This window comes from Macrotis lagotis, chromosome 8 (assembly GCF_037893015.1).
Source record: "Macrotis lagotis isolate mMagLag1 chromosome 8, bilby.v1.9.chrom.fasta, whole genome shotgun sequence".
In the NCBI taxonomy this organism is placed as follows: Eukaryota; Metazoa; Chordata; class Mammalia; order Peramelemorphia; family Peramelidae; genus Macrotis; species Macrotis lagotis.
The window spans coordinates 53,716,836-53,731,037 of record NC_133665.1 but is presented as its reverse complement, the minus strand read 5'-3'; the positions used below and the strand labels follow the sequence as shown (position 1 = coordinate 53,731,037).

At 37.2% G+C, this 14,202-nt stretch overlaps 1 protein-coding gene across 2 annotated transcripts in view; it reads left to right on the top strand.

Annotated features, from left to right (window-relative positions):
• The window catches only part of LOC141495590 (uncharacterized), a 106,115-nt gene extending 96,574 nt beyond the window's left edge, over nucleotides 1–9,541 (top strand). For both annotated transcript variants that reach the window (XM_074197097.1, XM_074197096.1), the window contains exons 72-74: nucleotides 1,165–1,259; nucleotides 2,333–2,525; nucleotides 8,229–9,541. In XM_074197097.1, the coding sequence (XP_074053198.1) occupies nucleotides 1,165–1,259; nucleotides 2,333–2,525; nucleotides 8,229–8,341 (401 nt within the window). In that variant the 3' untranslated portion in view covers nucleotides 8,342–9,541. The remainder of the gene's footprint in view (nucleotides 1–1,164; nucleotides 1,260–2,332; nucleotides 2,526–8,228) is intronic.
• The last annotated feature ends 4,661 nt before the right edge of the window (nucleotides 9,542–14,202 follow it).

The window sequence follows — 14,202 nt, the reverse complement described above, 5'->3', positions numbered from 1 at the left end:
GAAGTCAAAAACGATGCCACTTTTGGATTTTTGAATTGAAGTCCAAAGCTTATTTTACTATACTGTGCCTCTCTGAAAACTTTTGAACCCCTCCCTGCTACAGTGCATCCAAATTACTTTAACACTACTTCAAACTATAAATGTTCAAAATTATGTATTTCCTAACAATATTTTGGTTAAGAATAATGTATAAAGATGATCATTTTGAACTGTGAAAATTATGGTGGATAGACCTGAAGTTAGGAAAACCTGAGCTCAAATCTGGCTTTAGACACTGGGTAGCTAGGTGGCCCTGGTCAAATCACTTAACTGCTGTCTGCCTCAGTTTCCCCATCTGTAAAACAGAGATAATAACATCACCTACTGAGATTATATATGTGACACATTTAGCACAATACCTATTAAGATACTAGAATGACTATTTAGCACAATACCTATTAAGATACTAGAATGACATGATTCAGAATGAAAGGACCTGGAGTTAGGAGGATCTGAGTTCAAATCTGGTCTCAGGCATGTGACATCTACTAGATATGTGATCTTGAGTAAGTCACTTAATTCTGATTGCCTTACAACCAGGGATATCTCCACTTGTCTTGATTCATATCTGGTCACTAGACCCAGATGGTTGCAGAGGAGAAAGTGAGGCTGGTGATTTAGCACAGCACCCCCTCACTCAAATCCAATTACTGTTTGTCGTGGCATCACTTCTTTGATGTCATGGTCTTCCTCGAGAATAAAAGACACCATCATTATCAATGGGCTCCTTAAAGAAGATAGAACTACTCAACTTTTATATTGCTTTCTCTGTCAAAGAGATTAATCTTTGAACTAAAAAGGTCAGAAAATGAATTTTAGGTGAAACCCAATGGAAATAGAAGAAAGGATATTCTTGCTAAGGTATAGATAGCTTGTGGACCCTTTTAATGGGGAGAAAGCATTCCAGATAGCAGGAATCAGGGAGAGTGCAAGTATAGGGTATACAATGCATAGTAAGGAAACTCTTATTGGTCAGTGTATGTATGGTGGGGGGGGCGAAGATGGGGGGGGGGGGTGAGTGCAAAGGATTTAGAGAATCAGGCAAAAATGGTTAGACTTAAACTCAGTACTAGCCAGTTGGCTAATGGTGTAAATTGGGAATTCCCCTTTGCTTCCTCCTGGCAGGAGGAGCCCCAGCTGAAGATCTTATTCAGTTTGCATCTGGCTTCCCAGTGATGGACATGGACATCTTTACAGCCCTCAATCCTGAGGAGGTTAAGGTGAGAAATACTGGGAGCAAAACTTTCACACAATCTGTCAGTGTTATGTTGTCCCATACTAACCATTCCTGGGCTCACAGATAAAATAAGCAATTGCCTCCTTTTTAATGTTATTTTATTTTTTCAATTACATGCAAAGATAGTTTTCAGCATTCATGTTTTTATTTGACTTTTCATTCCACATTTTTGTAACTCCCTCCCCATGACAGTAAGTAATCTGATTTAGGTTATTTATGTACAACTATGCTAAACTTATTTCCAAATTAGTCATGTTGTTAAAGAAGAATCAGACCTAAAGGGGAAACAATGTGAGAAAGAAAAAACCTAAAACAAGTTTTGAAAAGCAAAAAAAGTATGCTTTTGTCTGCATCCAGACTCCATTTTTCTCTGGATGTGATTGGCATTTTCCATCACAAGTCTTTTAGAATTGTCCTTGATCACTGAACTGCTGAGAGAAGTTTCATCCATCATAGCTGATCATCACACAATGTTGCTATTAATGTGTAAAATGTTCTGATTCTGATCACTTCACTCAGCATCAGTTCATGCAAGACTTTTCAGACTTTTCTGTAGTCTGCCTGCTCAAGATTTCTTATAGAACAATGATGTTCCATCACATTTATATACCACAATTTGTTCATCATTCCCCAATTAATGACATTCCCTCAATTTCCAATTCTTTTCCACCATAAAAAGAACTACTATGAATATTTTTGTAAATGTGAATCTTTTTAAGTAATTACCTCTTAAAGTTCATTCCCTGAGTCCCCAGGATGAATTGATTTATCTAAGGTGCATTGAGGTGACAATTACAAAGGCAAAAAACTAGGTTTTTGCCTCAAAATTCAATGATTTTTCTCACTAAACCATACTATTTCCCACCACGTTTCATAGCAGGACACTAATAATAAAGTGATGATGACCATACATATGATCTTCATTTTGTTATCACTATAAGTTAACTAGTCTTCATCCCTTGATACTGTCTTGTCAGTCTGTTCTACTCCTGAGATGTGCACTGAAGGACCCAAGGAAAATCTTATGTATTCTTTCTTTTCATTTTGAACCCACAGAAATTAAGTCCTCAAAATTTGAAAGATTTACTTGATATGAATCTCTCTGAGCTAAACAGCATTGTTGATCATCCTACAGTACAGGCTTGGGTGAAGGTTCATACCCAGGCAGAAGTGAATGATATTGGGCTCAAGGTTATGGCTGGACATCCAGACCCACCACCACCTGATGGCTTCTTTGTTTTAACATCAGGTAAGTGAATTCCTGGGACATTGCCCTAAGGACCAAAACAGTGAACAGATGGTATTTAGACTTACAAAAGTAATACCACCACACCAAATCAGATGAATAGGTCTGTATGAATGAGTATATGAGACCTTCCCCAAACCCCAGAGGCTAATACTTCTCCCCTTCAAATGACCTTGAATTTCTTCTGTAGGTATTTTGTATGTTTATATATTTATTTACTGTGGGTTTTTTTGTCTCTGATAATCTAATGTAAAGTCCTTGAAGTCAGGGACCCTAGTGCTCCAAATAGTGCCCAATATACAACAGCTACTAGCTATTTAGTAAATGTTTGTAAGCTGATTGATTAACAAGTCTGAAATATAGTCAGACCAAATTTAACATCATTAACGGATTCTTTGAATGAGTGATGTTAGGAGAAATGATATTACAAGAGAGCAGCTAATTCCATAGGAACAATACTACAGACACAAGATATTTTCCTGAGCATTAAAACTTCAAACAATAAAGACTAAAAATAAATCTTTGCTCAGATTATAGTAGGGAATTGAAATATTAAAGCTGAATTGAGCAGAATAGAACCAGTCATGATGGGAACTATTAAATGAAGCTCAGTTGGTCTTCAGTGATTTGCCACATTAAGGTTTCTCAACATTATAATGAAGTTTGGCATAAGGTATAACACTATTGTTGTGAAATGATTTTAATCAGGGTGATTTTGTGTGGTACTTGCCTTGCATTGCTGTTGTTCAGCTGTGTCTGACTTCATGACCCCATTCAGAGGTTTTTTTGCAAAGATAGTGGTGGGATTTGCCATTTCCTTCTTCAACTCATTTTATAGATGAGGAAACTATGGCAAATAGGGTTAAGTGACTTGCCTAGGGTCACACAGCTAGTAAGTGTCTAAAGCAAGATTTAAACTCAGGAAGATAACTTCTTGTCTCTAGGTCCAACACTATACACTGTGCCACCTAGCTGCCCCCAAAGAGCGTGCCTGCATAGGGCAGGTTAAACAAGAAATGCAAGCATCTTAATTTGTGTATATATTTATATATATACACATAATACAAAGTGAAGGGCAACTAGAACTCTTTGAATGAAACCATAAAAATTGTCTGTAATTAGTGCCTCTATCAGCTGCTCATATGAAGATGGATACTATTAAAATTCTTGAACATTTATTCTCTCCTAAATGAGTAAAACATGACCAAAAAATGGTCATGCAAGCATTTACATCATCATTTATAAAATCCTTTCTTCATGGTTAATATGAAATTAAACATCAGTTAAACATCAGTCAGCTCCTGTCTGAATAAGGTTCTATGATCATCTGTGTTGCAATAGTAGAAAAAATATCACTGAACTTGGGAAAAGAACGCCCAGGTTTGAGTTCAATGTTTGCTGACTATGTGATCTTGGGGAAATCACTATCTTACTTAGTCTCAGTTTCCTTATTTGGAAAATGGACATAGCAACATTTACCTTCCCAACTTCACAGAGCTATTGTGAGCAATATATTGCTATATCAAGTACCTAGATGAGGAGGACATCTAGGTAGTGCAGTAGATAGAGGACTGGCCTTGGAGTCACAAGGATGGGAGTTCGAATCCAGCCTCAGACACTTGACACTTACTAGCCGTGTGACCTTGGGCAAGTCACTTAACCCTGACTATCTCACATCTAGGGCCATTTCTAGTTGTCCTGATCCATATCTGGTCATTGGATCCAGATGGCTCTGGAGGAGAAAGTGAGGCTGGTGACTTAGCACAGCATTTCTTCACTCAAATCCAATTCATGTGCTAGGATATCACCTCCCTGGTGTCACGGTCTTCTTCGAGGATGATGGACCAAAAAACATCACCTAGAAGGGAAATTTATTAATGCAGATTTCAAGCTAGTTAAAATTTATAGTCATAAGAGTGTTATCTGAAGGCATGCTAGCCAGAGGTAGGCATTTGAGCATCCAGGCTCTCTCCACCATGCTAGACTACTTCTGTGGAGTGAGGAAAGAGATGAAAAAAAATAGTGCTGCAATGTTCAACCTCATCAAATAATACTCATGCATCTTATCTTATATACCCAAACTAGCCTTGGGAGTTAGTTATCATGGATCTTAATATCAAGAAACTGAGGCACAAGTAAACAAAATGATTTGCCCAGGATCACAAAGCTAAAATGGCACATCAAATAGAGCTCTGGGCATAGAATCCAGAAGACCTAAATTCAAATCCAGTCTCAATTACTTACTAGTTATATGACCCTGGGCAAGTCACTTAATCCTGTTTGCTTCAGTTTCTTTATCTGTAAAATGATCTGGAGAAAGGAATGGCAAATCACCCCACTATCTTTGCCAAGAAAACCTAAATGAGTCACAAAGAGTTAGACATATTTAAAGACAATTGAACAATACCAAAGCTAAGAAGGGGTGGAGCTGGGCCCAGAACCGTAAGCTGATAGACTCCTGGGCCTTACAAAGACCAGGGCACATTGAAATTTTGTCGATTTGGGGGCCAATGCTGTTCAGTTCAAGTGAACAACCATTTACTGAGAATCTGCCTCCTCTTAGAACCATAAATCTAGAGCTAGAAGATACATTGAGTTTATCCTATTTATTTATCACCTGATTGTGCATTGTTATTTGTATGTAAATGCCTTGAGAACAAGAACAGTCATTTGTTCATGTTTTTCATATCCCCAGAGCCTAGCACATAATTAGCTCTTAATAAATGTTTATTGACTAATTGGAAGGGACCTCAAAGGCCACTGAGTCTTCTCCCCGATTTTATAGAAAGGAACAGTGCAGCCGATTGAGATCTAGTGACTTGCCTAAGGTCACCTAAGTAGTAAATATCATAGGCAGAATTTCTATCTAAGTCCTCAGACTTGAAAGCCCATGCCATGCTGCCTCTGTGCAAGGTTGTGTGGTGAAAATTGAGGCATCCTGGGGTAGTGGGTAAACTATTAAAGCTAGAGTCAGGAAAATCTGGGTTCAGATCTCAATATGAGCATTTATTAGCTGGTGATATTGAGCAAAACTCCATTTTAGCTAAAGTTTTTCACTCTATAAAAATGGAAATAATCATCTATATAGTCGTTAACTCATAGAGTTGTTATAAAGACTCAAGTGAGATAATCTGTCTAAAAGGAATAGGTATTAGAGCTGTGATTTCACTGATATAAGGGACTCCTAGATGAGAAATCTCCCTCTACCAAAGTGGGAGTCTTAAAGAACACTAAGAAGTTGACAGTACTTAGAAGCACACAACCAGTATGTGCCACAGAAGGGACTTAATCCAGGTTTTCTGCCTCTAAAGTTAACTATCCACTATCTCCTCATTTAAGACATGTTTTAATGTAAAAAATGTTAATATACATCAGTAATTATTATTTCAAAGATAAGCAAGACATTCCCTCAAGTATCTCTAAATTTAATGGGAAGAAGGGGGAAAGTTGGAACAGGATGTAGAATTCTATTCAACAAGTATTTATTCAGCATCAATGACCTGTAATGGAAAGTATGAGATTTAGAACAGAAAGCCTACATTCAGGTTATATCACTTACTACCTGTAGGACCTTGAGTTAGTCACTTAACTGCTCAGTGAATCAGTTTCCTCATCTGTAAATAAAACAAGCTGTAGGGGTGGCTAGGTGGCTCAGTGGATAGAGCACCCTCTGGAGTTAGGAGTACCTGAGTTCAAATGTGGCCTCAGACACTTAATAATTACCTAGCTGTGTGGCCTTGGGCAAGTCACTTAGCCCCATTTGCCTTGCAAAAACCTAAAGATAAAAAAATAAATTTAAAATCTGTATGCTCTCAAAGGTTCTTTCCATCTAGAAATTTATGCTATATGCAGCACTGTGCTACATGCTGAAGAAGCAAAGACAAAAACAAAGCAATTCTCCCTTCAAAGAAATTTTCATCTACTGGAAGAATTTAACTGTTTAATAGATAAGCTATTGCAAATTTGGTGGTGTTTTTTGTTGTTTGCAAATATTACAAGTAACTGCAAAGTCATTTAGAGGGGGTGAATTTCAGAAAGGAATAGTGTGTACAATAATAGTTAACATCTATATGGGGCTTTCAGGTTTGCAATAGTTTACATAATTTATTCTATTTCATCAACAAAACAACCTCAAAAGACGTTTTATAGATGAGAAAACTAATACCCAGAAAGTTCAAGTGAAGCCAGGTCTTCCTAATTCCAGGTCTAGTACTCTATTCACTATAGCATAATTTTTCTCCCATATATATTTTTATTCCAACTTAACTATATATATATAATATATATATATATATATATATATATATGGATGTATGCATAGATGGATACTTTATATTTGTATATATATATTCCTATAAATATATATATTTACTCATATAAAAATATAGTTAGGTTGGAGTGAATATATATAACTATATATGTGTTTATATACACTCACATATATTCCCATATATACTCATATATACATATTTTACTCTAACATAGTTATGTATATGTTTATTCCTATATATATTTACTCATATATATAAATTTGCTCCAACATCTCTATAACTATATACATACATATAAATATATATACATCAATAGCCGTAATATGATGAGATATATACACACACCAATAGTTGCAATATAATGACTAGTCCTTTAACAGGGTACAAGGGACAGCTAGGTGGTGCAGTGGATAGAGCACCAGCCCTGGAATCAGGAGGGCCTGAGTTCAAATCTGACCTCAGACACTTAATAATTACCTAGCTGTGTGACCTTGGGCAAGTCACTTAACCCCATTGCCTTGCAAAAACCTAATAAAAATTTTTTTACAAGGTACAAAGTTCAGAGATGGGACATCAGAGAACTCTAGAGGAAAAGGATATCAGGAGTGTTGAGCCCTGATAAGCTATTGCAAATTTGGTGGTGTTTTTTGTTGTTTGCAAATATTACAAGTAGTAAGTTAGGTAGTCATTTAATTTCACTCTCTGTGAAATGAAAGGAATCCTTCAAAAATACATTTAAGCCAATGGGTTGAGGATTAATCTGACTGATGAATTAATCAGTCAATAAATATCATGTCCCTACTATGTACCAGGAATTCCCATATACTAGAACTAAAAAGAAAGTCATGAGGTTACTCTTCTGTGCTTATTTTATTTCCTGTAGCAGAGGGTTCCATTTTATAGTAGATCTACTCCAGTACTTCCTAGCCTTCCCCCTAGCTCCAATGCCATTACTCTTTACCAAAGCTACCTTGGATTTATTTTGTATATTATATATATATATATATATATATATATATATATATATATATATTTGTAAATATAAATATATATATATACATACCATACATACACACATACTTGTAGGCATGTTTTCTCTCCTGATAGAATATGAGCTCCTTGATGACATAAACTGTCTTGTCTTTATTTTTGTCTCCAGAATCTAGCAGTACCTAACACATCCTAGGCACTTGATAAAAGATTGTTGATTGATTCCATGGCTAACATGCTCCATTTAAACAAGCAGAACTAGCCAGAGCTAGACCAAAGCATTCAATAAGGATGTTGTTTTATTGATTTGCCTTTCCTCCTGAGAAGAAAATTAGTGTTGTTATAAAGAAAGGACCAGATGGCAAAGCTCCTCTTTTTTCTCTGAAGTGCCTAGTCCCCTACAGCTGTGCCCTAGTGATCTAACTCTTTTTTTTTCCTATTTCAGCACCACCCATTTCCAGAGCGGAAGGAGCCCTTATGAAAGAACACATGCTCCAGATTTCTTACACTATCCTCTCTGCCCTCTGTGGAGTGATGATTTCCTTAGGGGCTTCATAACTGTCTTAGAATATATGACAGCACCAGCTCATTTGTAACAACAACATAAAAGAGAAATTGCCACATACCCAATGCACAAATGATTTGCCACCTGTCTCTTGAATGTAAAATAGAAGGATGCATTGTGTGAGAACTTAACTTTTCATTGCAGCAGCTTTCTCTGCCTCACATGAGTATTGTAAGATTTGCTTCATATCGACAAATATAGAACATAATAACAGAAAGGAGTCACGTATTTGATATTTTTCAGTGCTGTGTTTGTCCTTTAGTTATTTCATATGGTAACATTGTAGTATGTGGGAAAGTGTGCTGGATTGGGAGTTTGAGACTCAAGTTCCAGTGCCAACTCTGTCACTGTGTAGTCTTTGAGGAATTGACTGGTGGGGTCTTTCGATCTCTATTTTACTCTCTGCTTCTAAAATATTTGAGTGGTTTTCTTTTATGATTTCTTGAAATATAATGTCTTGGCTCTTTTTATTGTTGTTCATAACTTTCTGGTAGTCCAACAATTCTTTTTTTAAATTTTTTCCAGTTACATGTAATGATAGTTTTCAGCTTTCATTTTTTTATAAGAATTTGAGTCCCACATTTTCCTCCCTCTCTTCTTTTCTTCCCCCCTCCCCTTATCAGCAAGTAATCTGATCTTAATTATGCATATACAACTATATTAAACATATATCCATAGAAGTCATGTTGTGAAAGAAAAATCAGAACAAAAGGGGAAAAAAATCATGAGAAGGAAAAAAACATAAAACCAATTTTAAAAAGTAAAAATTCTTTCTTTAGCTGTAGATGGCATAGGGGCAGCCAAGTGGTACAGTGAATACATGTAGATGGTATTTTCCCTCACAAGTCTTTTAGAATTGTCATTGATCATTGTACTGCTGTGAAGAGCTAAGTCTTTCATATATGATCAACATACAATATTTGCTATTAATGTGTACAATGTTCTCTTGGTTCTGCACAGTTCATTCAGTATCAGTACATGTAAGTCTTCCCAGGTTTTTCTGAAATCCATCTGCTCATGATTTCTTTTTTTTAATTTCTAAATTTTTTTCCAATTGCATATATAGATAGTTGTCAACATTCATCCTTTTGCAAGTTTTTGAATTCCACATTTTTCTACCACCCTCCCTTCCCTTCCCCATCTTCACATCAATGAGCAATCTGATATAAATTGCACATGTACAATTGGTTTAACATATTTCCATATTTGTCCCAAAGAACTAAGGGAGAAAAACATGAGAAAGAAAAACATAAAAGTTCAATAAAGTGAATTCATTCAGACTCCATAGTTTTTTCTCTGGGTATGGATGACATTTTCCTTAACAGGTCTCTCAGTATTGTCCTTGATCACTAAACTGCTGAGATAAGCTGCATCAGTCATAGTTGATTATCAAATAATGTTGCTATTAATGTGTATAATGTTCTCCTGGTTCTGCTCACTTCACTCAGCATCAGCTCATACAAGTCTTTTCAGGATTTTCTGAAGTCAACCCCATGCATGATTTCTTACAAACAAGAGTACTCCATCACATTCACATACCACATGCCCATCAGTTAGGGAATGACTGAACAAATTGTGGTATATGTGTGATATATAATAACATTTAACTAATTAGTTAATGAACCCAAGAATGTTGGGATTAAAAGGATCCTTCCTCATAAAAGTATTCTGGAATGCCAGGAACTTGGCATTTTAAGGCACTGGGGGGGGGCATCCAATTTCTAGTATGATAAGGTTTGCAAGGACCACCTAGGTCTAAGTTCAAGAGAGGATGAAGCTGCTGCGAGGTCAAGAATCAGTGTGATATTTTGTGTGAGAGCTAGCAAGGTTAACCCTGCTCTATCCCCACTCTAAACTATTTCTATGAGCTTTGAACAAAGGATTTCATCCCATTCCACCATTCCATGCATCTGGAAGTAGAGAAGCTTCTAAGAGACTGAGAGTTCCTGATATAACAAGGCAGTTTTTAGACTGCAGGGGAGAGGAAAGTGGAGGGGAGGCTCCCCTTTCCCTAGACCCTAACCCTTTTCCTGACAATGATGCTACAGCCTAAGTTGGGCAGAGCAAAGGAAAAGCTGGACCTATTCCTGGAGATCTGTAATAGTCAAAGCCGGAATTGGAAAGTGAAAATCTGAGGCCAGTGTGTAACTAGCAGGATAGGATTGATGGGACTGGCCACAGCGCTAGAACCCCCCAACTCCAGTGCAATGGGTAAGCACTCTAGTCCTTCCCTCCTGTTTTTGCCATGTTCTTGCCAAGTCAGCTGAACCCACAGTACCCTCCTTGATCCTACTCCCTAAGCATTGAGCAGTAACTATGACTAATAAAAGGATCAGAGGGAATTCTATAGCTTATTTACTTCTTTATATCTTAACTTTGTAATAATTTATTACTTAGCCCTTAAAAAGCTAAGATTTTATATTTCTGAATAGTCTGTAAGCAGAAGGTTTCCCTAAAGCTCAGATGAGAGATGAGTTTCCCATTTTACTCATTTTTTTTTTAGCATATTACAGGTCACACTCCTAGACCTACATAGAACCCCACACCAGCCACTATGCTCCAGAAATCCAAGAGAGCTCAAAAAAAAGTGGGAGAATTAGTCCTTGCTGTCAAGTGCCCTCTGGTGAACAGTAAAGACTGTGCAGCCCATGTACATGCAATGCACACCTGGCTTGACCACTCAGCTAAGTCTAAAGGCAATGCCACCTGGTAGCTGGTGTAGAACTACATTCCCTAGCCAGTTAGACAATCAATTTTTTGACAGCCTGTACCCTGTAGATCACAGAAATCTGGAAACTTTGTCAGGAGTGGATGGCTATAGTTTCCATATCACCACCATCATATACCCATCTGGCACTCAGAGCACCTGTTACACAGGTATTCTGGGATTTCGTATACAAAAGTCTACATTCCTTTTTGCCATTTTAAATGACTATCACTTAAGTTTAAATTTGAATACTATTAGATTGTGGAGAGAGAAATAGAACATTAATTATCAGACAACAAACAGCTAGGGCCTGAAAAGAAGAGTGAATAAAAACAGGAGATATAGTTGAGTTCTAGAAATATGCGTCAAGAACATAAGGATCCAAAAAGCAACAGGCAAGCATAGTCTTAAGGGCAGACAAGAATCTGAGGTACTGGATCTCCAGAAGGATGGATGTCCCCCTATCAGTTCATTTCCCAAGTTGGCTTTCTTGGCACCAAATTCATACTGCCACCATTTTGAACCCCACCAAGATTTTATCTCTAGTCTCTATGTCTTTCCTCTCCTCTCTTTGGCCTCTTGGAATCCCTAGTTCCCTTCAAGACTCACCTCATAAAACCAACACCAACTAGGCCTTTTTTGAGGCACTCCCTCCAATTCCTTTGTATTTACTGTGTACCCATCTTATATTTTCATAACTGTGTCCATTGAATGTTTTTTATCCCTTTTGCCTGGTACATAATATACAATTCATAAATGCTCCTCTAATTGAATTTTAAGAGTTAGTTTTGGACAGATCCCTGATTCCATGGGTATTTCTCATGTTGAAAACACTTAAGTTTGTCCAAGTTTCCCTAATAAATAACACAAGTAATCTTACAGAAGAAGAAATTTATGCTCACAGAGATTAATACCTTGGTCATAGTCACACAGTAGGTAAGTGGCAGGGCTAGGAAATGAACTCTGATCATCACTGTATAGTTAATGGTCACCATGACTGGGCAGCCTGAGATTTAGAATAAATCAGAAACAGTTTATAAACTGGTGAGCCCACCATTTCTCACATTTACTTGATTGTGACCTTTTTAAGGTTCTCTGAGACTTAAATTTCCTCAGCATTTTAAAATTGGGGGGGGGATGAAGATTAGTAGATTAAATCTTAGAATACAAGATTTATTTTATTCTCTCTCCCTCTTGAAGACTAAATCCTGGAAAGTAGGAATTAATGACTCCCTTCTCTGCCCTTTTACACTAAATACTAGAATATAAGAATTAATGACCTCTCCTTTCCCATCTCCTTGAAGTTAAGAGCTAAGAGGGCATCATGATACCCCACAATAACTCTGTGATATAGGAAGTACAGGTTAAATTATTATCCCACTCTTTTTGTCAAATGAGTTGTTACTTTTGGCATCTGCAGGAAAATATTTTTAAAAAGATAAATTAATTATATTACCACCAACATGTAAAGGAATCTACTCTCAAAATAAGCAATGTTGGCTAGTAAATTTTATTGCCACAACTACAAACTGGATGAAGCATCAGTGATGATTCGCTATTTTGGAAGCATAAAGATCCCAGATCAGCTAGAGGGAAGGCAACTCTCAGAAGCCTGGGGACACAGGGCGGCTAGGTGGCGCAGTGGATAAAGCACCAGCCCTGGAGTCAGGAGTATCTGGGTTCAAATCCAGTCTCAGACACTTAATAATTACCTAGCTGTGTGGCCTCGGGCAAGCCACTTAACCCCATTTGCCTTGCAAAAAACCTAAAAAAAAAAAAGTCTTGGGATGTATTGAAGCACCAAAGTTGTAATGGTGGTATTTCAAATGCACTAAAAAGAAAACAGGAGATGGCAGTGCTCCAGGTGAGGAGTCAGCACTTAGAAGGTTAGCTGGGGGCAGAGCAGTCCAGCACTAAAGATGACTCATTGACTTTTCCTTTTTATTCAGAAAAAAAATCCATGTCATAAAAAAAGCCAGTAAAACTTCTATTTTTCTAGTTCCTAGGGATTCCAGGGCAGTGATGGGCAAGATGGGATGGCAAGAAAAGCATAGAGAAATCTGTTATCTATAGTCCAAGGAACTGAGGTGCAACAAAAGAAAAAAATTCCTACTTGAACTACAAAAACTTTATTAGAAGCTGAGGTGCATGTTAATATAATTCTGGAAACAGCAAGACATTTTCCCAGAAGTTTAGGAATAAGATAAAGCAATGATGAACCAGCAAATTACATAATTAAAGAGAAAATACTTTCAATAAGAATTGAACTCCTAACAGAGTTATTTTCTCTCTAACTTGGCCATGGCTAAGAGATGATTTTAAGGTATTTTTTTTTGTTGTTGTTGTTGTTTTTGTGAAGCATTTGTCTTAAGGAGTTAGAACTCTCTTAATACTTTTTTGGTAAATAATGTCAATTCATTCACTAGTATAATAGCTGCATAAGATGTTGCATCTTCACAATGTTGCTGTTTGTCCTTGGTTCTCAAAGACATGGCATCAGGGAGGTGATGCCATGACATGCAAATGAATTGTTTTTAAGTGAAGGATGCTGTGAAAGTCACCAGCCTCTCTTTCTCCTCCAGAGTCAACTGGGTCCAAGGACCAGATATAGATCAGGATGACAGGAGATGGCCCTGGATGCTATGGGAACACATCTTTACATACATTATAAAAAGGGAAATAGAAGTTCAAACTAGGCAATATGCACAGGATGTATTGCGGCAGTCACAGTTTAATTGATGCCCACAAGATGACTTACACTCGACTTATGAACAATCAATTTGTCACCAGTCATTTGAGAACTTTCCTTCAATTCTCCTACAGGTGAGTCCTGGGAGAGCTAATGATTCTAACTAATTTGACTTTCATAAGGAACAAGCGCCTCATTTTAAAGTCAATTAAATTTTGCTCCATAGCTCATTAAACCTTGATTGCCTGAAAAGATACCATCTGACATCATAGACGTAGACAACATCTCACCCATTAAAACTCACTTCCAGGATCTGTTGAAAACATTTGTTGGAGAGGATGTGGGTCACAGTCCTTATAGTGTTGAGTCCAGGGATGATGCCTGGAGGGCATTAACTATACAGTGATGATCAGAGTTCATCACTTACGTACTGTGTGACCATGACCAAGGTATTAATC